The sequence below is a fragment of the Primulina tabacum genome, chromosome 18 (assembly GCF_025594145.1).
Source record: "Primulina tabacum isolate GXHZ01 chromosome 18, ASM2559414v2, whole genome shotgun sequence".
Taxonomy (NCBI): domain Eukaryota; kingdom Viridiplantae; phylum Streptophyta; class Magnoliopsida; order Lamiales; family Gesneriaceae; genus Primulina; species Primulina tabacum.
The window spans coordinates 26,860,894-26,884,398 of NC_134567.1; the positions used below are offsets into that span (position 1 = coordinate 26,860,894).

Consider the following 23,505-nt stretch of genomic DNA (forward strand, 5'->3'; position numbering starts at 1 on the left):
ATTCCGAGAAATGTCATGAGAATTGGAACGATGACCTCTGCGACGGTCTACGTGACCGCGATTGTGAACCATTGTCAGAAATCAGAGATCGCCTAAACTAAGTGAGGAACCGAGATCTGTAGGATGAGGTCGTATGTTCCATGTGGCTCAACGCTTGAGGAAGGGAACGATGTTCAGTGGTTGAACATCAACCGTTTGTCAAGGTTTGATGTATGTATCAAGTCAACGAAAGATCTTACTGAAAGTAGAATGTGCTAATTTGGAGGCATGGGTCAATACATCCTCTGACTCTCTTATGGAAGCTCGGATCTCTCAGAATCGGGGATTTGGGCTGGAGTATTCTTTAGGACAATGAAGTCACTCCAATTTAGGGAAACCAATCCTGCTTGTGTGTTGACTCCCGGGTTTTATCAATAATAGTATTCCACATTTTCTACGAATACTATGTTTGTTTTATATTTTCAACTAGTGTGCATCTTACATCCACTTTTCAAGATGTATTTTCCAATATTTGACATGAGCATCGGAAAAGATACGCCAGAACATACCTTCGGTCTCTTTTTAACATTCATTCGTTGGTCTCAGGTAACCAGCTCATCCCAATCTTCTAGTTTGGGTATTTTGTCCCTCAAACCAACACCCACTTCATTAGATGGTTATCCGAAATATTGACTCATATTTTCATTGGAGCATCATTTAATGACAATTAATTTTTTATTTAATAGCGCACACACACACATTTATCAATAAATCAATATTTGTTGATCAAATAGATAATAGTATATACGTTATTTTTGGTACAATAACAACGAAATTATGCAACATGACACACACAAAAAAACTACATAAAAAATGAGAGTGGTAGTTTATATTACTTCCATCCATTTTTTAGAATAAGGTCCAAAAAGAATTCGTTCATATCACCAACATACTTTAACACGTACGTATTTTGTCAAACCTTACATATATATACATCTGTTTCGCCCCCCTAAAACCAACATTACATCAAGATCAAACAAACTTTATATCTATATCCTAACAAATAATTCAAAGTACTTGTACAGTTTGTACATCATATACGGTACCCAAACGCATGCTTCGTGTGAAGCAAAACATTTCTTTCTGATGTCAGAAAGTCATGGAACCAAAACTTAATGTAGAGTTGTTCTTTGCTCAGCTATCAGCTCTGATATACTATTAATGTTTTATGACGTAAAAGTATCTTTTTGAATTTGTAATTTCCACAAAGAAAATTCGTAGAGTATGTATCATGCCAAATTATATATGCTTGCACGCATGTACAATTCAGACATACTCCTAGTATGAACGACTTGTACGTAAAACGTACCAAGTTGATATCTGCACGTACGAAAAAGATGTTGCAACTTGCAACTTTGCTTGTGTGTATTGAATGGGAAAAAGAAGAAAAACAAAAAAGGCAAAGGGAAATTAAAGGAAAAGTTAGTTTGGTTTCTCATGCTTTTGGAAATGCGATTTTGTTGGTCCCACGTGCGGAATTTGAGATAATAAAATCCAAAAATAAAGAATAAAATGGACACCGAGATTTACGTGGAAAACCCCTAAAAATTATTAGGGTAAAAACCACGGGCAAGATGAAAAGATTTTCACTATAATATTTTGTGGTGTACAACTCACTCACTGTGTTTCCAAAGAGAACACACACTCTCTTAATACAGGAGAACAAAACACCTCACAAATATTATAGAACTAAACACTCAAATGCTTATAAGATGAGAAAAAACTCGAAGAAAGGATGATTTCAGAATGAAGGGGGGAGCTCTATTTATAGAGCCTCCTGACCGTGTGAACACGCGTTAAAAACGCGTATTTCATCAATTCTGCGAAACTTCCTGCAAAATAGGCAACACACATTTATTACATGTTTTCCTTTCCTGTGCTGCCTTTCTTGACTTTTCCAACATTTCTCCCACTTGGAGATTTGATTGAGAATCAAACACATCTTCACACATCCTTTCAATCTTGCCATTACCTGCTACTTACGTCTCTGCTAGGCCACTTGAGGATCTACACCATTCAAACTTATCATTGTTCACTGGCTTGGTCAGAAATCAGCTATGTTGTCCTTCGTATGGATCTTCTGCATATCCACACTTCCTTCTTCTACTACTTCCCGCACAAAGTGAAATTGTACTCCAATGTGTTTAGTCCTGGAATGAAAGGCTGGATTCCTTGCGATGTGCAAGGCACTCTGACTGTCACAAAACAAAGGAACATTCTCTTTTTTGTGCCCGATCTCCTCCAATAACCTTTTAATCCATATTGCCTCCTTGCAACATTGAGTAGCTGCCATGTATTCTGCATCTGTTATAGATAACGCCACAACTGTCTGCAGTTTTGAAACCCAGCTTACTGCTTCTCCTGCAAGTGTAAACACATAACCAGTAGTAGATTTTCTATTATCAGGATCACCTGCATAATCTGAATCGACATAGCCCCTGAGTGTAAAATCCGATCCTCCATAACATAATGCAGCATTCGAGGTACCCTTAATGTATCTAAGGATCCTCTTAACAGTGCTCCAATGCTCTCGTCCAGGATTCGCTATATACCGACTAACTGCTCCCACTGCTTGAGCAATGTCCGGTCTTGTACATATCATAGCGAACATCAAACTTCCCACTGCTGATGCATATGGTACTCGAGACATCTCCATCCTCTCTGCTTCACTGCTAGGACACATATCAGAGGATAACTTGAAGTTAACAGGAAGAGGGGTCGAAATTGGCTTACTATCTTGCATGTTGAAGCGTTGCAAGACTTTCTTCAAATAATTTTTCTGGGAAAGCCAAATCTTTCTGTTACTCCTGTCTCGGTGAACTTGCATCCCTAGAATCTTGTTTGCTGGTCCCAAGTCCTTCATATCAAATTCCCTAGCCAACTGTGCCTTCAATCCTTGGACCTGATCTTTGTTGGGGCCTGCTACCAACATGTCGTCCACATACAACAGCAAAATAATATAATTATCACCAGACCTCTTGAAATATGTACAAGGGTCTGCACTCAGTCTGTTGTATCCAAGACTCATGATATAGGAATCAAATCTCTTGTACCAACACCTCGGCGCCTGTTTGAGACCGTACAGAGATTTCTTCAACCTGCAAACCAAGTTCTCTTTGCCTTTTTCCGCAAAACCTTCTGGCTGGAGCATATATATTTCTTCTTCAAGATCTCTATGAAGAAATTCCGTTTTCACATCTAGCTGTTCTAGATGTAGGTCAAACACCGCACACAATGCCAACACTACTCTGACTGTTGTAAGCCGAACCACAGGAGAAAATATCTCATTGAAGTCAATGCCTTCTTTCTGAGCATACCCTTTTACCACCAATCTAGCACGATACCGCTCCACTTGGTTATTGCCATCTCGCTTGATCTTATAGACCCATCTTTTGCCGATGGCTTTCCTCCCTCGTGGTAGTGTAACAAGATCCCAAGTTTTATTCATGTCTAATGCCTCCAACTCTTCTTGCATTGCTATCATCCACAAGGATACATCCGAGCTTTGAGTAGCCTTGTGGAAACTTGATGGCTCACCATCCTCTGATAATAGACAATATGTAATGTTGCTTTCAGTGACATAATCTGAAAGCCAACCTGGTGGTCTTCTGTCTCGAGTTGACTGCCTCACATTAGAAACCTCAGACTCAACATGTTCTTGTTCTTCGTGCTCTGGTACTGCTTCACAAGAAACTTGACCTTCGTCCGTCTTATTTTCCACCTGAAATATAGTAGTTTCTGAATTCGGTGTGCCTTTGTCTCCCTTTACTTTATCTTCCTCGAAGATAACATCCCTGCTGATGACAAGCTTGTGAACAGTAGGATCCCACAAGCGAAACCCCTTTACTCCATCATCATAACCCAAGAAGATACATTTTCTGGATTTCGAATCTAACTTTGATCTTTCTTGCTCATTGTACATAACGTACACCGAACTTCCAAATGTATGCAAATGAGAATAATCTGTCGGCTTCCCGGTCCACATCTCCATCGGAGTCTTCAGATCAATCGCCACTGAAGGAGAACGATTGATAATATAACAAGCGGTTTTGACTGCTTCTGCCCAAAATGACTTTTCTAGACCTGCAGTCCTCAACATAGCTCTTGTTCTGTCCAACAAGGTCTTGTTCATCCGCTCCGCCACTCCATTCTGTTGAGGTGTGTAAGCCATCGTGAACTGTCTCTTGATGCCCTCATGTTGACAAAATGCATCAAACTCGTCACTGGTATATTCTCCTCCATTGTCAGTCCTTAGACACTTGATCTTCTTTTCTGAATCAAGTTCAACTCGCGCTTTGAAATCTTTGAAGATCTGGAAAACATCTGATTTCTTCTTGATTGGATACACCCAACATCTCCTAGAGAAATCATCAATAAACGAGAAAAAGTATCTCGCTCCTCCTAGAGATACAACCGGTGCTTGCCAAACATCTGAATGAATCAGCTCCAATATGCTTTTGCTCCTGGCAGTAGAAGTGCCAAACTTTAATCTGTGTTGTTTACTGGTAACACAGTGCTCACAAAAGGGTAGTGACACTTTTGTAAGTCCCGGCAGCAGCTTCCGTTCTGAGAGAATTTTCAACCCCCGTTCTGACATATGTCCGAGCTTTCTATGCCATAACACTGTTAATTCTTCTCCTGAACCAATTGATGCAACAGCTGGTTCTGCCTCTTTGTGTGTTTCTCCCAAAAGTACATACAGATTTGCAGCAACCTTTTCCGCCTTCATAACCACAAGCGCGCCCTTCACAATTTTCACGATCTCGTTCTCGATACGAGTTTTGCACCCGATGTCATCCAATTGCCCCAAGGACAAAAGATTTTTCGTCAGTCCTTTCACATGTCGTACCTCCTGTATGGTGCGAATGGTGCCATCAAATATTTTAATTTTGATAGTACCGACCCCAGCGATTTCCAAGGCATGGTCATTTCCCATAAATACAGATCCTCCTGAGATTGGTTCATAATGATCAAACCATTCTCTCCGAGACGTCATGTGCCACGTCGCACCTGAATCCATTATCCATGTGTCACAAAATTTGTGTCTGCCTTCTGCAACTGTTGCCGATTCGCTGAATAATATTTCACCACTGCCTGAAGTACTGGCCACATTTCCTTGAGAACTTTTATCGATACTCGTACACTCTCTCTTGAAGTGCCCTTTACCGCCACATTTAAAGCAGTAAATATTTTTCTTCTTTCTTCTTGACTTTGATCTACCTCGCCTTTGACTCCCACTGGAGTCACGGTCCATAAATCTTCCTCTTATCATCGGCAAAGCCTCTGCCTGCTTCGATGTTACCAATCTATCTTCCTTATTCTTGCGCCGGCTTTCTTCTCCGAGAACCACAGTTAAGACATCGTCGAATCTTAGAAAGCCCATAAGAATATTGTTGGTAATGTTGATGATAAGTTGATCATATGAATCTGGTAGACTTTGAAGTAGAAGTTCCGCACGTTCATTTTCCCCTATTTTATGCCCCATGGAAGTGAGTTGGGCAAATAGAGTATTTAGTATGTTGATATGGTCGGTCATCGATGAGGATTCCGCCATCCGAAGAGTATAAAGCCTTCTCTTTAGGAAAATCATGTTGTGTAGGGACTTGACCTCGTACATCTTTGTCAGAGTATCCCAGATAACTTTGGCTGTTTTTATCTCAAAGATACTTGACAAAACTTCATCTGCTATAGCCAAGTATAAATTGACAACATCATTATCATTCATCTCATTCCACTTTCCATCATCCGTAACTTCCACCGGTCTATCTCCAATAGCCGCCAAGCAATTTTCCTTTCTTAAAACTGCCTGTATCTTTATTTTCCACAGCATAAAATTGTTTCCATTGAACTTTGCTATCTCGTACCTTCCCGCCATTATGTCTACAACAATTTTAGTAGACTTGACAAAATAATCCCGCCTTAAATAAAAAATCTCAAAAAAATCTTTTCTGATGTGGAAGATCAGTCTAGGCTGCAACCACAGAGCATACTCAGAATTTTAAGAAATTTTAAACCAAGGCTCTGATACCACTTGTTGGTCCCACGTGCGGAATTTGAGATAATAAAACCCGAAAATAAAGAATAAAATGGACACCGAGATTTACGTGGAAAACCCCTAAAAATTATTAGGGTAAAAACCACGGGCAAGATGAAAAGATTTTCACTATAATATTTTGTGGTGTACAACTCACTCACTGTGTTTCCAAAGAGAACACACACTCTCTTAATACAGGAGAACAAAACACCTCACAAATATTATAGAACTAAGCACTCAAATGCTTATAAGATGAGAAAAAACTCGAAGAAAGGATGATTTCAGAATGAAGGGGGGAGCTCTATTTATAGAGCCTCCTGACCGTGTGAACACGCGTTAAAAACGCGTATTTCATCAATTCTGCGAAACTTTCTGCAAAATAGGCAACACACATTTATTACATGTTTTCCTTTCCTGTGCTGCCTTTCTTGACTTTTCCAACAGATTTCCCAGTAGTTTTCTGCAGAAACTTCCTCGAAAAGGGATTTCATATGAAAACTAAGCAAAGAAAAGAGAAGTGTATTGCGTGGCACGTGAATTTGTGGAATCAAATTAACGAAAAATTACACTAGAAAGAGTTGTAGAAGTTGAAGAAAGTTGATGGAATCAAAACCCTGTTTAAAGGGTGTCTTAATTAAACTTTGAGTGCTTAGAATATTATGGCATAAAGTCGAACTAGCTAGAAAGCAATTTAATATGGGATGATATTATGTTATATAGCATTAAATATCGACATTTTGTAGGTCAATCTTGGCAAGCTAATATTTGGCGGCGCGAAAAATATTTTTTTTACGAGTGCAAAACATTATTAATTATTGTTAGATCATTTATTTTTATGATGAAAAAAATAATTTATTATATAAGATCAAGCACTCAACCATTTCAGTAGAATCTTTTCAACCGATCTTGCAATATTAAGCTACTCAACCGCCTCATGTGTATTGGATGTGGCAAACTACTCAGCCGTTCACCATATCCAAGAATATTTATAAATAGAATCAACACATCTTAGAAGGATTTTACCTACTTTTTCAGAAACGTTGATAGACTGACCATACCCATCAAACAAAATGTCAGAAGATCAGAATTATTTTCACAAAATTCAACATGCATAGCATAGTTACTTTAAGCCGTCAGTGACCGTTTTCTATCACATTTGGTATATGTATATTTCCTCATTAAATAAAAAGTACAATAAAGCAAGAAATGACGGCAACATCAATGCTTTGCATTAATGCTCATTTAATGAGCTACAATCGAATATTGAATGGAAAAATGCATTAGGTAATATATATAGAGAATGCCAAGAAGTGCCAATGGGACAGCCAATTCAAGCTTGCATTCTTAAAAAGACTTTTGAGCACTTATCATTTTGATATTTACCCAATGTTCATCAGTCCTCGCTCCAAATAATACTTATTCAAATCATCAAGAATCTTCAAGGGTTTTTGTCAACCGTTTCTTATAAGATCGTTTGAGAAACAACGGTTGAGTAGTTTCTCGACAGTTTGAATCGAATGATTAATTGTTTTATTTCTATATTGGTTGTTAGACTATGTGTCTCAACCGTGGTAAGAAAAAATTACTAGGAGTTTGAATTTTCGAATATCCATAAACATCACTTGTCTTATTTCCTAATTGCATTTAATTATTTTATATTTAAATTGTCTAGTTTGAGTATAAATTACTAATAAGATTCATCAGACTGTTTTTGCACAATTTGTGGTATGTTCGTTTCTTAGTTGAGAAAATCTGGTCTTGATATTTAACACCACAAGAACGATCATACCATTCGACAAAGTTTAGAATAAAATATCAAGACCAGATTTTCTCGACTAAGAAAAGAACATACCACCCTCTAGACACTAACACTATCCTAACAAATTATGAACCTAACTGCTCGAAAGTTAGTTCAAAGTCGACACATGCACCTTATGCTACGATTTATTTTCAGATAAAAAGCACATTGGATAGCAATTTATCATTCCTTCCTTTGCCTTTTATCATCATTTGATGCAAAAACAAATCTTATTCTCGGGCTGCTGAAAGACTTGGGCCCATATGGAGAAAATCGACCCAATACAAATGTCAGGAGCCTGATTAAAAGCTAAGACAAATAGAGGTCATATCTCGTTGACGACCCATTTGTTCATGGAAGCCCGATGGGTGTAATGATAAGAAAATATGACCCACCTACCTATCCAAATTTAATAATCATAATAATATTATTATTATTATTATTACCTACCTATCCAAATTTAATAATAATAATAATAATAATAATAATAATAATAATAATAATAATAATGCATCCAAAAAAAATACACGAATCTCATTTTGGTTTATTTTATTTAATTTAAGTAAATATTTGTAAGAAAAATTATTATATTTTTATGATTTATACTTCAATAACGTTTTTTGATTTATTGTAATAAAAACGTTGTTCCTAAAAAATCTTCCAACTATTATACTTCAATATCAATTTTTTTATTTATCTCATTCAACTTACAAGTATATAGTGTATGTGCAAATTCCAATAAATTGCCAAAATTTAACATATTTCGTTGTTTAATGTAGTTTATAATTAGAATATCATAGTGATCTACCTAATCACCAACTTACCTTATCCCCCCACCTTCACCTTGTCTCTTAACAAAATTTTACTGCTCATTTTAAATGTAAAAATTTGTGTGAGACAGTCTCACGGGTCGTATTTTGTGAGACGGATCTCTTATTTGGGTCATCCATGAAAAAATATTACTTTTTATGCTAAGAGTATTATTTTTTATTGTGAATGGGACCCGGATGCTGTGCACACATTGAATTTTTTTTATTCTTCTTTTATTTTTCACTCCTTATATTTTTTTTGTTTTCCATCCATTTTCCTCCATTTTTTTCCATCTTCCACAAACATTAGGAGACAATTTTATATGAAATAATATAAACATTTTAATTCTTTTATGTTAAATTTATAATTTTGCAATTAAAAATTACTATATTAAATTTTTATATGTGAAAAACCGTATCATTTTTTCGAATTTGATGAGTATTATTAATTTTTTTCCAATGAACAAAATTTTTAACAATATAAAACTATTAACATGTTAATGTTTAAATTAAAATTTAGAACATTTCCATCATGCAATATTAAAAAGAGAGGAAAAAAAGTGAAAAAAAATAACAATAAAAAAAAATTCAATGTGTGCACCAAGATGCTGTGAAGCACAGATGATCCGGGTCCCATATTAAACTGATGATAATAACCAGGAAGTAAATAAGAGGGCCTAGAATTTATTTAGCAAATGAAAAGAAAACGAGCAAAATATTAATATATATTTTCTCTTATTTATACGACACAGAAATTACATTATTTTATTCTAACATTATATAATACTCGAAATCACGGGTACAACGAGGAAGGGATTAAAAAAAAACAAGAAGAAGAAGAACGACAAGACCGTACGAACGAACATACATACATATATAGTGATATTTAAATAAAATTATGCGGAAGAACAGCTGATCAATCCTTCTCCAGATTCACTGGGCTCGGCTCAACATTTATTGAACATGGCACAAAATCATCTCGCGGATCAGCAGCCTCCTCGTCCTTGGTGTTCTTCAATTGAATCATTTCATTTCCACGATTTTTGGAATCTATCGGATGCACTTCTGGTGTTCCTAAAACCATTATTGTCAATACGTGCTCCGGAAACTTGTCACGGTCGTCGACGACGTTGTTGTTGATACTAATTTGCGGCGTCGGTTTTCGGAAGATTACATATACCACCATTTGTAGCAGTCCCAAGAAGAATCCGATCACGTTTGGAAGCTACAAGATCAAATTTGTTGGTTATAAATCAAGAATAGTGGACACAACTAATTGAGAAGAATATTGGGTTGATTACTTACGGCAACACATAAATCTCTCTTGAGTAGGCCGTAAGCAAACCACATGATTGCACTGAGTGTCAAGAAAAAAGACAGAGGGAACGGCATGTACTCCACGCTGCGCGTTTTGACAACTTGGAACTGCGGGAATTCAGACATAAAGGTGGAAAACATTAATGGGTGTATAATTCAATATAAATTTATGATAAATGTTGTTGATTAACTGATAATTACCACAATGCTTAAAGGGGCTGCAAAAACACTGACAGAAACAGCAACACAGGTCCATCCCACGACCTGTGTTCGCTCTGATTCTTTGAATATGAAGAATGTGAGCGCAAACATTATGGGAAATGTCACCACATTCATAAGGCAGAAGAGCCTGGCAGTTTCAATCTGCAAATAAATGAATAATTAGTCGAATATTTTTTGAAGTCAAATTGTATAATATATTTGTGTGATTAATCATATACCTTGGCCTTTCTGGTTGCATAATAAAGATAGGTGACGATGTAAAATGTCTCAATAACGCATCCGAAAGAGTTGATTGAGACCAGAAGAATCGCATTTTTCTTGAGGAAAGCATAGTACAGCCACAGCACGGCGGAGAAGAAAGCCACATTATAAGGCACTGATTGGAACCCCAAGGTCGATTTTTCTTTGTATATCCTCACGAACGTGGGCCTGTCGCAGTATAAAAAGAAAAAAAATCAACAATTTATTCGATCTTGTACATAATAAATTTAACGAACTGGAGAAAAATTAAATGCTCGATGAGATACTTACAATGGAGCAAAGTACACGAGGACTGACACAATGTTGCCTGCAGCGAAACAAAATTCTTCATTAGTCGAATCTGTAAGATATTTGATTCAACAAAGATCAAGAGAACTACATATTTGTTTTAAAACATATCATGAGTTTCTTCTTCAACATGCATGGTGTACACACCATGCTTGCAGTGTGGCTTATGGGGAAGGTTGATCATGCAAATCAAATGAATGTAGGTACAGCTAGGTGATACAAGAGGAGAGAAGGAGAAGAAATCGCCCGAACAGCGTGATTTTACCTAAGATGCCAAATGCGACCGCCGAGGAGTGGTGATCGCCTAGGATAGCCATGTCTCAGAAGTTAGATCAGAGAAGTTTTTATGAAGGAAACAAGGATCTCTATTACCGAAACCCTAGTCCTTATTACTTCTCCTCACAAACTGTGGTGCGTAAATGGGAAAAGGAGAGGCCAATTTATAGAACAAGCGAAGGGGGGAATGTGGCATTGAACTCATATTGGTTTCATGACATGTGTTATCATTAGTAGTTAGCGTCACGTGCCCTTTGCATTCACCTGCATGAATTTAGCAATGTAACACTTCGTTCCCACGTAGGATTGAGTTGGGTATAAAACAATCGACTCGTGTAAAAATTAAATAAATTTAAATTCTGAATATAATTGACTAATAAAAAACCACCAATATTTTAAATATCTATAACTGATGTTAAATCATAAAAATAATTAGATAAATATGCGGAAGTATGCATTGATCCATATATATAATTTATTAAAGTTCAAACTAATACGCATTTTTATTTGGGTTTAACCTTATTTGACAGTCTGTAGCAGATTATAAACAACATATAAAAAATATCACGTGTCTTTTGACTCGGTGCAACTTTTTAAATTACTAAACTAGAGCATAATGATCATGTTTAATCTGTTTCTAAGATGAACCCCTCTTTTCACGTTTTATATCCACGATTTATAGCTCTGTTTAGCTAAAAAGACCACCCCAATTATACTCTTAAAAACCCTTTTTCATCAGGATAAAAATTCAACGGTGCCAATGAGATGTTTTTAGATTTACTACTATGGTGCATTAATTATCGTTCATAATTTGCATGCATGCATAGGTAATAAAAAAATAGTGATTTTTAATTTGAAAATTAATCTGTAGGATAGAGAGTTATTGAAGGGGTAGATGACGAGAAAGTGCATATGATTGTGAACCAGAAACGCCTTTTCGGGTGGAGGAAGCCTCAATATTTCACGAGAAATCCCAACGTAGAATGGAGCTTTTGTGCTTTTTCTCCCAACTTATGCAAAAATTCGAGCACAAAACACGCATTCTATAATTTGACTTATGTCTCACCGCTTCGCCCAATTTTCTCATTATATTTTGTCAGTTAGTAGCTTTGTTTTCTAGTCTTCCATTGTCCCATGCATCATTTTAGTAAATAATCATAATATAGTGTTATAATAAATAATATAGCGTCCTTACCCGAGCAGCCTATAATTATACTGATTCGCATGCTCTAATAAAGGTTAATACATAATCTTAACATAAAACAATGGAAACATAATACATTAATTTCATCAAATTTAAAAAGATCTTATTCGAGTACATCGAATAAGTCATGTCCATTTGGCCTGTCCAATCTGAGACATGTCTCTTGGAATAGGGTTTTCAAGATGAAAACAAGAACACGAACGACAAATCATTTAGAATGTAAGTCACGAGTATACAAACTTACATGCAATATGCATGAAACATGTACTGGTATCTAGGATCAAATCTGGAACATCATCACGCTCAGTCTGGTCTAGGTGCCATCAAGTGTAGAAGAGTTCGGATGGTCCGAATTGCTGCTGTTGCGATGTGTCATACTCGTTCGGACACCTAACTGGACGTGTGCATGGGTTCAGAAGTTCCGAACTAACTACATAAGGTTCAAACTCTTCGAAAGTTCCGATCTTAGTTTGGTGATTCCAAGCTAACAGATGCTTAAATGTTCAGTTTGATCATTTACTTTCATCTTAATAATACTTAAGCAATATTTAATTCAGAACAGAACTTGAGCTATCACAAATTATCATTGAAAAATTATATTTTTAGTCTTGTATGTTCGTCTCTTTGCAATTTTGGTAATATGTTATCAAATTTTATTCTTAGTCTGCACATTATCTTTGTTTTTGTTATTCTAATTTTAGTCGTTTTTCCAACGAGTCGTTGATATGACATCAATGTCATATTGACGTGTATAATGTCATATAAACACTTCTGAAAAAATGACTAAAATTGTCGAAAATCGGAAGACGTAAACCTAATACTGAAATTTGATAATATTGATGATTAAAATCGCATATAAACAAACCTATATGACCAAATATGAAATTTTCTCATAATTATTTTTTTATTATTATTATTATTATTATTATTATTATTATTATTATTATTATATTATTTTAGCAAAAAAACATAAAATAAATAAGTAATATATACGGTTTTGATATGATGTACATCTATTGTGTGCACTTATGTGAGCAACGCTGAGGTGACGTCTACTTATTGGATTTGATGAAACATATCAAATTTGTATATTTTATAGGTAGATGTTACCTCACTGATACTCACATAAGTATCCACAGTAAGTGTGCACTGTGCACATATCAAACCTTTGTATGTATGTATATCCACCACACACACACACACACACACACATATATATTAAAATTTAGAGTAATTTTATTTAAAGGAAGTAAAAAAGGCGATTCTTGTATTTATATATCCCTCTGTCGCCGTCACACCGACAAAATTTAAAATTAATTAATTAACGACCAATTATTGACGAGAACGAGTCTTAGCATTACATCAGAGTCGTGGCAGAACAAATTTAAGATCATGAAAGCTCAAAATCCCTTTTAGATTTGATATTGTCAATACTAGGTAGGTATAAATTCTATATTTTTATCGTATGATATTCGACCAATGATCACGTGTGAATCCAATATGCAGTGAATTGATGATAATCTTCATGTTTTTATCGCCCAAGTCCGACCAATGTCCATGTTCAAATCCAGTATTCGATGCTCCAAACATATCGAAATTGTATATTTTATAGGTAGATGTTACCTCATTGATACTCACATAAGTATCCATAGTAAGTGTGCACGGTGCGCATATCAAACCTATGTATGTATGTATATATCTAGTGTGTGTGTGTGTATATATATATTGATTGTACTTTAAACATTGAGTTATTTTATAAAATATTATATATATATATATTAAAATTTAGAATGATTTTATTTACAGGAAGTAAAAAAAGGCGATTTTTGTATTTATATATCGCCATGTCGCCGTTACACCGACAAAATTTAAAATTAATTAATTAACGACCAATTATTGACGAGATCGAGTCTTAACATTACATCAGAGTTATGGCAGAACAAATTTAAGATCATGAAAGCTCAAAATCCCTTTTAGATTTGATATTGTCAATACTAGGTATAAATTCTAGATTTTTATCGTCTGATATTCGACCAATGATCACGTGTGAATCCAATATGCATTGAATTGACGATAATCTTCAGGTTTTTATCGCCCACGTCCGACCAATGTCCATGTTCAAATCCAGTATTCGATGCTCCAAACATATCAAAATTGTATATTTTATAGGTAGATGTTACCTCAGTGATACTCACATAAGTATCCACAGTAAGTGTGTATTGTGCACATATCAAACCTCTGTATGTATGTATGTATGTATGTATAATGTGTGTATATATTGATTGTACTTTAAACGTTGAGTTATTTTATAAAATATTATATATATATATATACATATATATATATATATATATTAAAATTTAGAATAATTTTATTAAAGGAAGTAAAAAAGGCGATTCTTGTATTTATATATCCCTCTGTCGCCGTCACACCGACAAAATTTAAAATTAATTAATTAACGACCAATTATTGACGAGATCGAGTCTTAACATTACATCAGAGTCGTGGCAAAACAAATTTAAGATCATGAAAGCTCAAAATCCCTTTTAGATTTGATATTGTCAATACTAGGTAGGTATAAATTCTAGATTTTTATCGTCTTATATTCGACCAATGATCATGTGTGAATCCAATATGCAGTGAATTGATGATAATCTTCAGGTTTTTATCGCCCACATCCGACCAATGTCCATGTTCAAATCTTCAAGTTTTTAAGCAAAACCGTCGCTATTTTTAAATTAGCGACGGGTTCGCTGTTTTTAGCGACGGTTTTGCTGCTAATTTTAGTGACAGTTTTAGCAAAATCGTCGCTAAATACACGCTAATCGACAACAATTTTAGAAAATCGTTGTCGATTGTCCAAAAAAACAGGCTTAAAGACAACGGTTAATTCATCCATACCAACCTATTCACAAGTCACAATGGATCCCCGGTAGCCAACCCATAAAGGAGAGGAGTTAGCTGGTAGGGCAATCTCTCGTGTTACACTTGGAAGGAAATATGGAATATATGAAATTCAAATTCATTTGATTGTTTTGATGACTTTCTGTTGGATGAATTTCAAGTACACTCATCCCTTATGTAAATACAATAGTGATTATGATGATTTTGTTTTGAAATCCACCCAAGATTGGTATAATTTCAAATATTCTCTTCAAATCACTTGACAAATCAAATTCATCACTCGGTATTAAATCCTTAAATCCAAGCACAACATTGGGTTGCATTTTGATTGCATGATTTTTGTATACAAGTATTTGATTTCAAATATAAATCTCAAATCTGTTATTGCATCAATTTGGCTCAAAGAATAAGAATGAAGAGTTTTAAATATCTTGCGATGCCGAAATATATATATTTTTGCCTCAATTTCAAACCTAGCTACTATGAAACCTAGTCATTTGAAATACAAGCATTGCAAATCAATAGAATTTAAATCCTCCCACAAATCCAAATTCTTTCGTCCAAACACAACCTTGAATTTTTTTCATCCATGCAAGTCAATAGATTTGAAGTCTATTATCTCATATCCATTAATTCAAGCATAACCTTAAGGAAAACTACAATTTTGCTCCTATATAGTTGCAATTTTAGTCTTTTTTTGCACGAGACAATGATGTGATGCTGACATGACGTTGACATATGCAATGTCATGTTAACAGTAATGCGGAAAAAAAAACTAAAAGTTTAAAAATCGGAAGAAATAAGGTTAAAACATAAATTTATCAATGTAGACAATCAAGATCAAAAATAAATTTTTGCTTGATCTCATTGTCAATATCCGACTATTGTGCGTGTGCAAATCAGAGATATTAACTGGTTTCACATGTTATATATTAAAATATTATATTCAACAACTTTTAATGTACATACAACTTAACAAGCTGGGCCGTTAACCGAAAATTTAATACATAGTTGATTTTCAGCTTTTACCTTACGCGATATTATAATATGACAAAATTGGCATGAACTAGGATATCGTCATTTGTTGTATTTTTACTAAATTTGGGGTTCGGGATACGTAGGCAATGCCAGGCGGAATCTACTATGCTTCCACAAATTTTCATGTTCAAGTAAGACATTTAACATACAACTTTGCATGCAAATCGACACATAACATAATATTTTGTCTTATAAAGCATTTAAAAAATATGCGCTGACGTTTGAGAACCGACGATAATAAATGAAACTAATATTTTAATAATTATATAATGACGTCCAAATAAAAAATTGTTCATTTGTAATTAGATGAGGCAAAAAAAAAATAGTTGGAGACAATTTTTGGAGTAATATATATATAAAAAAATCAAATGTTGTTGAATCTCGAACTCAAATACGAGAATAAAAATTTGAGCAGGAAGTAGTCCTAGGTTATCGTTGCATATTATCAGTGATAGTGAGAAGTTAGAATTGGCTGTTCATCTTCTCGTGACCTTCTTTTATACTACCATATATATAGATTAATGACCTGGAATTTTAAAGAGCCAATAATTGTGATTATTCACCAGAATATATGGTCTGGACTCGCATGTTTTGGCTTATTTCTAATCAAAGGAGGAATAAATATTGATATTGTATTCTCTTTTTTTTGAAACACTTTCCCCCCTAAGATATCGCAAAATTTAGGTAGCGATTAATGTAATAAAATGCAATTATGGTAATGTTGGTCCTAAATTAGTTGGGTTTGTGTTATCTTATAAACCCAATAGAGATATCAGCTTTTTTTGCCTATTGGTATGGATCTGTTGAGTCAAGGATAAAGAGGCAATAAAGGTGAAGCGAAATTTGAGGACATCAAATTAATTTTAAATAATTAACTTCGTGTTTAATTAAATAGGTACTTTAATTTTAAATTTAAATAATATATATAACTTGTTGAACTAATGATAAAAACCCGTGGGACTACATATTTTTTTGTAAAACTAAGAATATTTAAGAGAAATACAAACAAACATAGCCTTAGCTTAGCGTAGAAATTGGTGATGGCAAAGTTTGTTTATTAGCATTATTAAAACTCAATCGGTGCAACTAAGCCAACCAGTTAAATCATTAAAGAGGCACATTAAGTGCTTACAGGTCAATGAAGCCATCACTTTGTGGGGGTGTTTATTTCTATGGATTTTTAAAGTATTTGTACAAATTAAAATATATTTGCAGAGTTGGTCAAGCAAGGTTCTATGGTGTAGTGGTTAGCACTCTGGACTTTGAATCCAGCGACCTGGGTTCGACTCCCGGTAGGACCTGTTTTTGTTTTAATTCTGCACTTTTAATGTCGATTTATTTTTCCTTATGGTTATTTAAACACATCCCAAATGGTTGATAAAATGGAAATCAAAATCTTCACTTCTTCCTGATAACGGGTGTATGTTTAGAATAAGTCTCTTGTGATACGATCTCACAAATATTTATAGACGGGTCAACCCTACCGATATTCACAATAAAAAAATAATAATTTTAGCATAAAAAGTAATACTTTTTCATGGATGAGTCAAATAAGAGATGTCTCATAAAATACGGCCAGTAAAATCGTCTCACACAAATTTTTGTCATATGTTATATTTTTGTGTAAAATATAATTTACGTGAGAGATTTTATTTTATTCAAAGTCAACGTTTGAGTTTTATTTTATATATTATATTTTCTTTTAAAAAAATAATAGCATTATCGGAATAAGATATTTTGGATAAAAAGTTGCTTGTCTTTAAAGATCAAGTGTATTTATGAGTTATGGCATCGGTCTCATCGCGGATGGTTAACAAAATTTACATCAAAATCTATAATATATAAATATATACCATAATTTGTTAAAACAGTAAAAATCTATAACAGTATATGTTTCATCTTTTGATTGTCCTTCCAAACTGTATCAAGAACACTCAAAAACAAACATATCTTGGACTGTGATCACAATTGAAACTTCTCAGACGATCTTGTAGTTGTGAATGTATCTTCAAGCTCTTCTTCATTGTTTAAAAGGTAAAAAGTACACACACAAAAAAAGAGGGTTCCTATTTCTCTGTATGAAATACAATTTTCGGTGCATAGCTACTGCCCATTATTGCCATCAAAAGTTCTTTGAGCATGCATTATTCTTCCTCAAATTTTCACCCCACATTTTAGCCTCGGCAACGGCGCGTTCCCTGTCTAAATCCCGGTTCAGATTTTTCGCATTCTCTCTTGGAGAATCGTCCCTCTCGAATCCATCCAAGTTCCATTTTCGTCCTGATCCTCCCCCCTCTCCGGTACTTGATATTCTCCCACCTCTCTCATCTTTGCTTCTGCTGTCATCCTTCTCCAGAGCAATTCTGTTGACACTGCCAACAGCTATACTGGGATCGTACGTCTGATTAGCCAGGTAAGAAAGGGCAGTAACTACGTCTCCTATCAAGGGACGACCTGCAGCCTGTTCTTGGATACACATGGATGCTACTGCTAGAGCTTGGTAAAGCCCACGAATGGGAAATTTACCTTGCAGTCTTGGATCCGCCAGTTTCGAGAATTTTCTACGGTCATTGAACAACGGACGTGCCTGCATAACTCAAACATTGTCAGTGGCAAGCCACAACAAAAATTCTCCAATGACAAATCTTAGCTTAATGTAGCCCGAAAATATTTAAAGAAAAACACCCTGCAGTTTTACCCATGCAACAAGGTTTTGTTCTCCCTGTGGAAGGGTGCTGTCAATGGCTTTGCGTCCAGTGATGAGCTCCAAGAATACGACTCCAAAACTATAGACATCTGATTTCACGGTCAATTGTCCAGTCATAGCATATTCTGGCGCACAATAGCCGTAGGTTCCCATGACTCTGGTGGATACATGTGATTTGTCTCCTGTAGGACCTAACTTAGCGAGTCCAAAGTCGGAAAGCTTCGGAAAATAGCTTTCACCTAGTAATATGTTGGACGACTTGAAATCACGATATATGACAGGAGGATTTGCCTTGTCATGGAGATGCTCCAACCCTTTAGCAGCACCGGCTGCTATTTTCATTCTGGTGTTCCAATTTAGTGGCTCTTTGTCTGGTGGAAGATCTGTGCAACAATTATTCACATCTCAATTCGAATATACATGGTTAAACTCAGAACAATGACAATGGATTTTTACTCTCATCTACAATGCATTATATTCGTCTGCCAAAACATTCTTTAAATAACCTTTTTCAGCCAAAAACACCATGGATGCCATGATTTGAGATCAAGAAACAAGAAATGCGTGATATGTATAGACTTCAAAGAGTTCAAAGTCTGTACTAGAAAGAATTTCTAATCAAAAACTGATAGTTGTAATAAACTACTCGCAAAGTTGGTGTACATGTTAAAAAGAAATCTGAATCAAAATAATAGAGCAGTGAGCCAAAAGTTACCATGTAGGTGATCTTCCAACGATCCCAATGGCATAAATTCATAAACCAGAAGCCTCTGTTCTCCCTCAGCACAATAACCGATTAAACTCACTAAGTTAGAATGATGCAGAAGGCTAAGCATGAGAACCTCAACAAGAAATTCTCTATTACCCTGAAGCCCGTTTCTATCCAACTGCTTAACGGCAACCACCTGCCAGCATAACAAAAAATTTAAAAAGATGGACGCAAAAATATAAAAGGTCAACTTTCATAATCAGAAAATGAAATTATCATATTGGAATTTTTGGAGAAAATTGCAATAATTACAGTAATGATTGAAACAAAGTACTAAAATAAAACTGCAATAAAGCACACGTGTCTAAAGAAACAATAGACTGGCTATAGAAACAACACCCTGCTGGAAAACCACGCCAATTTGAATTATCAACTCCAAACACATGGCAGTAAAGTGTGAATTCTAGCGGTGGAACCAACACTTCAGCAGTGCATCAACATACACAGAATACAGCCAATGCCAATCAATTCTGGGGATAGATATTTCCACTGCCAATCAGCAAAGACAAATACTCGAACCGGAACCCGGTTAAGCAGAGACAAACCCGACTCAGCAAAGATTAAATAAATAATTTATTTATGTAAAATAACTTACACCATCCTGGCTAGTGGAGCTCACATTTCTTTAAAACAGATTCGCCCTCTAGATACATTCGAGTCGCAGCTCGATTTGAAACTCAAAAAATTTAAAAAAATTTGCTCGAATTTGAGTTCGTCTCGAAACATTCGAACATGTTAGCGAGTCATTCGAGTTATTGCTTAAAAATAAATAATTGAAACTTTCGAAATATTATATATTAATAAAATATTAAAGTTTGTGAGCCGTCAAACAAAATAATTTGGACTCGAGTTCAGGTAAAAAAAAGTTCAAAATGTTCAAGTTCAGCTCTAATTTTATAACTTCGGATACACATCAAATATTTTTCAAGCCGACTCAATTCATTTGCACACCTAGTTAAAACTCCGTAGTGACTAAGCACAAATTATTGCTTCAGAAGAGTAAAACACACACATGGATATTATCACGGTTGAATGTACAAAGCCTAAAAGTAAAGGCAAGAGTAAAACTTCGAGGCGAATTCTCAACTACCTTCAATTTGAGGACACAAATGAGAAATCCCATAAATTTCTAATGAAATTCATCCTTGAAATTTAATGGTAGAAATAGGGCCCTTAATTCGTTTATCAATTCAATTTCAGCCACTTCCAATTCGTATGAAATTCATGCCACAATTTTCATCACACAAATCCAAATATCAAACCTATTCTTCAGGCACAAAATAGCAAAAATAAATTGCAAAATTGATGAACATTCATTCTACCTGACCATTTGGAAGCCTCCCTTTGTACACACGACCAAACCCTCCTTCCCCTAAGAAACTCTCAGGCCTAAAGTTACAAGTAGCGGCTGCTAGCTCACGAAAAGTAAATATTTGCGCAGCAATCTGCGGATTCAGCAAGTCCTTAAGCACCGATGGTTCCTTTCTTATCCCGACATTACTTCTTGTTTTTAGTCTGTCTGCCCCTGCAAGTTGCGATCAAAAGCACATATTTTGACGACTGATTCTAACGATTTTAGAATTAGTTCATTGTTCGGGACTTCAGTAAAATTCACTATGAAACAAGAACTATGGGAACATAAGAACCACTACACTGACATAAATGGTGAATACACAAATTAACAGATGGCTTTTAGTTTGAAGTACCAGTAAAGTCACCCCAATTTAAAAGATCTAATTAATCATCAATTTGGATTGAACTAAGCCAATTTGGACTACAATAAGCCAATAAAGGAGCTTTCCACTACGGCCACCGGATCAAAAATAGAAACCAAATCCCCATTCAGATCTCATTTCATGATATAAAAATAAAAACAGAGAAGAAAATCCTTCATCAACCCGTATCTTAAATTCTCGGACCTCAATCAAACTCAACAAACCTATGCCCAAAAAATCAATGAACTTTTTTTCTTACAACAGGCCAAACCACAAAAACATAAATTGAAAAGAAAAAGATACATGAATTCAAGAGTAGGACATTAACTAACCGGAAGATAATTTCGATATATTGGAAGGGATGTTGGGATAAACTTCCTTGTGGTCATCTCTGTGTTCATGGGGATTAAGCGTCTCCTCTTCCTTCGAATCGAAACAAGGAAAACAACCCATTTACCTCACTTAAAGATCAAATCTTTATCAAAATCTAGAAGCAATCCGATTGCACATATAAAAAAAAATATCAGACTGCCCAATTCCCTCACTGCGTTTACATAAAATTCAGTAATAATCCAATCTTCACAGTGTTGTCACCTAACCCGATCAGCTCAGGCAAGAACAATAATTGTAAGAATACTGACAAGAATCGAAACTTGGGGGAAGTCCCAAAAATTAGCTCTAGATAAAATCAGTAGTATCCGAACACAGCGGCTTTATCTTCTTCCGATTTTAATCTCTCACACGGATCTGTGGTCAAATCGCCCGTCTATCTCTCGTACCCACCACCCACACACGTATAATAGGAGTATATTAATTGAAAAGAAAAAAACAAACCAAAAAAAATGTATATTCTGTCTACGTACGTAGTATGTTTACATCCACACTTTTCCCCACCACCTTTGACCCAACGTTTATTAATAAACACAGCTTGGTTTTTGTTAAATCAAAAAAGTAAGGATTTTGATATTTATTCTGATGTAAAAATAAAATCTTGAAGCATAATATTACATAATGAGATGGACATAAATCAAGATATGGTCAAGGAAAGTATTCTATGAATTCTTCGACAATTTTAATTGAGCGAATCATTCATGAAATATTACCACAAAATCAAGTAGGAAAACGCTAATAAATCGAACAAAACACATAACATCCTAATAAAATTTTCAGTACAGATTACATATCAGATTTGATCATATTGTGAATTACACTAAGAGAATTCGTCGTTTCAAATTGAAGTCAAAATTTTTCTGTTTCATTTAAGTTTGAATCAGTCGATTTTTGTAGTAAAAAAAAATCTTTGTTCATACATAAATTAATGATTCTTGCACATAAACTTCGCACACTCCATCGTATTTATTGGATATTAATAAAGTGTTCAATATGTATATATGCTATAATGGAACATGTGGAGACCATAAATGAACGCGCAAAGCAATAGGATATAGATATTCAGTTGGAGACTGTAATAACTTCTCGAAAACAAATAACTATCTCTTGTTTAATATATAGATATCACCTATCACGCACATGGTTAGTTGTTTTTTTTTCCAGTCTAACTAATAATTTTTATAATTATTAATCATGATGAATAATTTATTAAATAAATGAGGATTTTTATTGAATTAAAAATAAAAATTTAGTGCATACTGTAAAAATAAACGTATGATCGAACACTTGTAGTCCGCAAACAACGTCAGTCGGGTAAGACATACTAGACAAACCTGATGCGACAAATTTGAACGAAAAAATCCCAATAAGAAGAATCAAACTCGTGATCATTTGACCATGCGTTGAGGGCTCACATACTCCATCAACTCAAACACCCGTGAGACAGCAAAACATTTTTTATGATACTATCTATGCATTATGAAAGAAAGTACTACTCTCTCCATCCTGCTTATTTATGTTCGTGTGTGCTTTCACACATATTAACAAAGTGTTTGGAAATGTAAAATTTTATAAAATAATATTCTATTTTACTCTTGTTTAATGAAAGTTTTAATAGAATAAAAAATTATTCAAGTAGTTAATGATATTAATTTAATATGTATAAATTGTTATAAGGGTAGGAAAAACAACATTAAATATGAAAATTGGAATAGACGAATGACAAAAAAATTG

At 34.8% G+C, this 23,505-nt stretch overlaps 2 protein-coding genes and 1 non-coding gene across 3 annotated transcripts; 1 reads left to right on the plus strand and 2 right to left on the minus strand.

The window, feature by feature from the left end:
* Positions 1 to 9,410: 9,410 nt before the first annotated feature.
* LOC142533452 (bidirectional sugar transporter SWEET15) lies at positions 9,411 to 11,175 on the minus strand. The gene is made up of 6 exons (XM_075640215.1): positions 11,034 to 11,175; positions 10,751 to 10,787; positions 10,438 to 10,648; positions 10,199 to 10,360; positions 9,986 to 10,105; positions 9,411 to 9,905 (listed from the first exon to the last, which is right to left on the minus strand). The coding sequence occupies exons 1-6, from the start codon at positions 11,083 to 11,085 to the stop codon at positions 9,597 to 9,599; spliced, it is 891 nt and encodes a 296-aa protein (XP_075496330.1). The 5' UTR covers positions 11,086 to 11,175; the 3' UTR covers positions 9,411 to 9,596.
* A 6,244-nt stretch (positions 11,176 to 17,419) lies between these two features.
* TRNAQ-UUG (transfer RNA glutamine (anticodon UUG)) lies at positions 17,420 to 17,491 on the plus strand. Its single transcript has one exon. It is a non-coding gene; the product is annotated as a tRNA-Gln (tRNA).
* Positions 17,492 to 18,137: 646 nt separating this feature from the next.
* On the minus strand, positions 18,138 to 22,141 carry LOC142532229 (serine/threonine-protein kinase PBS1). Its single transcript, XM_075638536.1, has 5 exons — positions 21,714 to 22,141; positions 20,989 to 21,191; positions 19,613 to 19,802; positions 18,889 to 19,280; positions 18,138 to 18,777 (listed from the first exon to the last, which is right to left on the minus strand). The coding sequence occupies exons 1-5, from the start codon at positions 21,832 to 21,834 to the stop codon at positions 18,313 to 18,315; spliced, it is 1,371 nt and encodes a 456-aa protein (XP_075494651.1). The 5' UTR covers positions 21,835 to 22,141; the 3' UTR covers positions 18,138 to 18,312.
* Between the last annotated feature and the right edge of the window lie 1,364 nt (positions 22,142 to 23,505).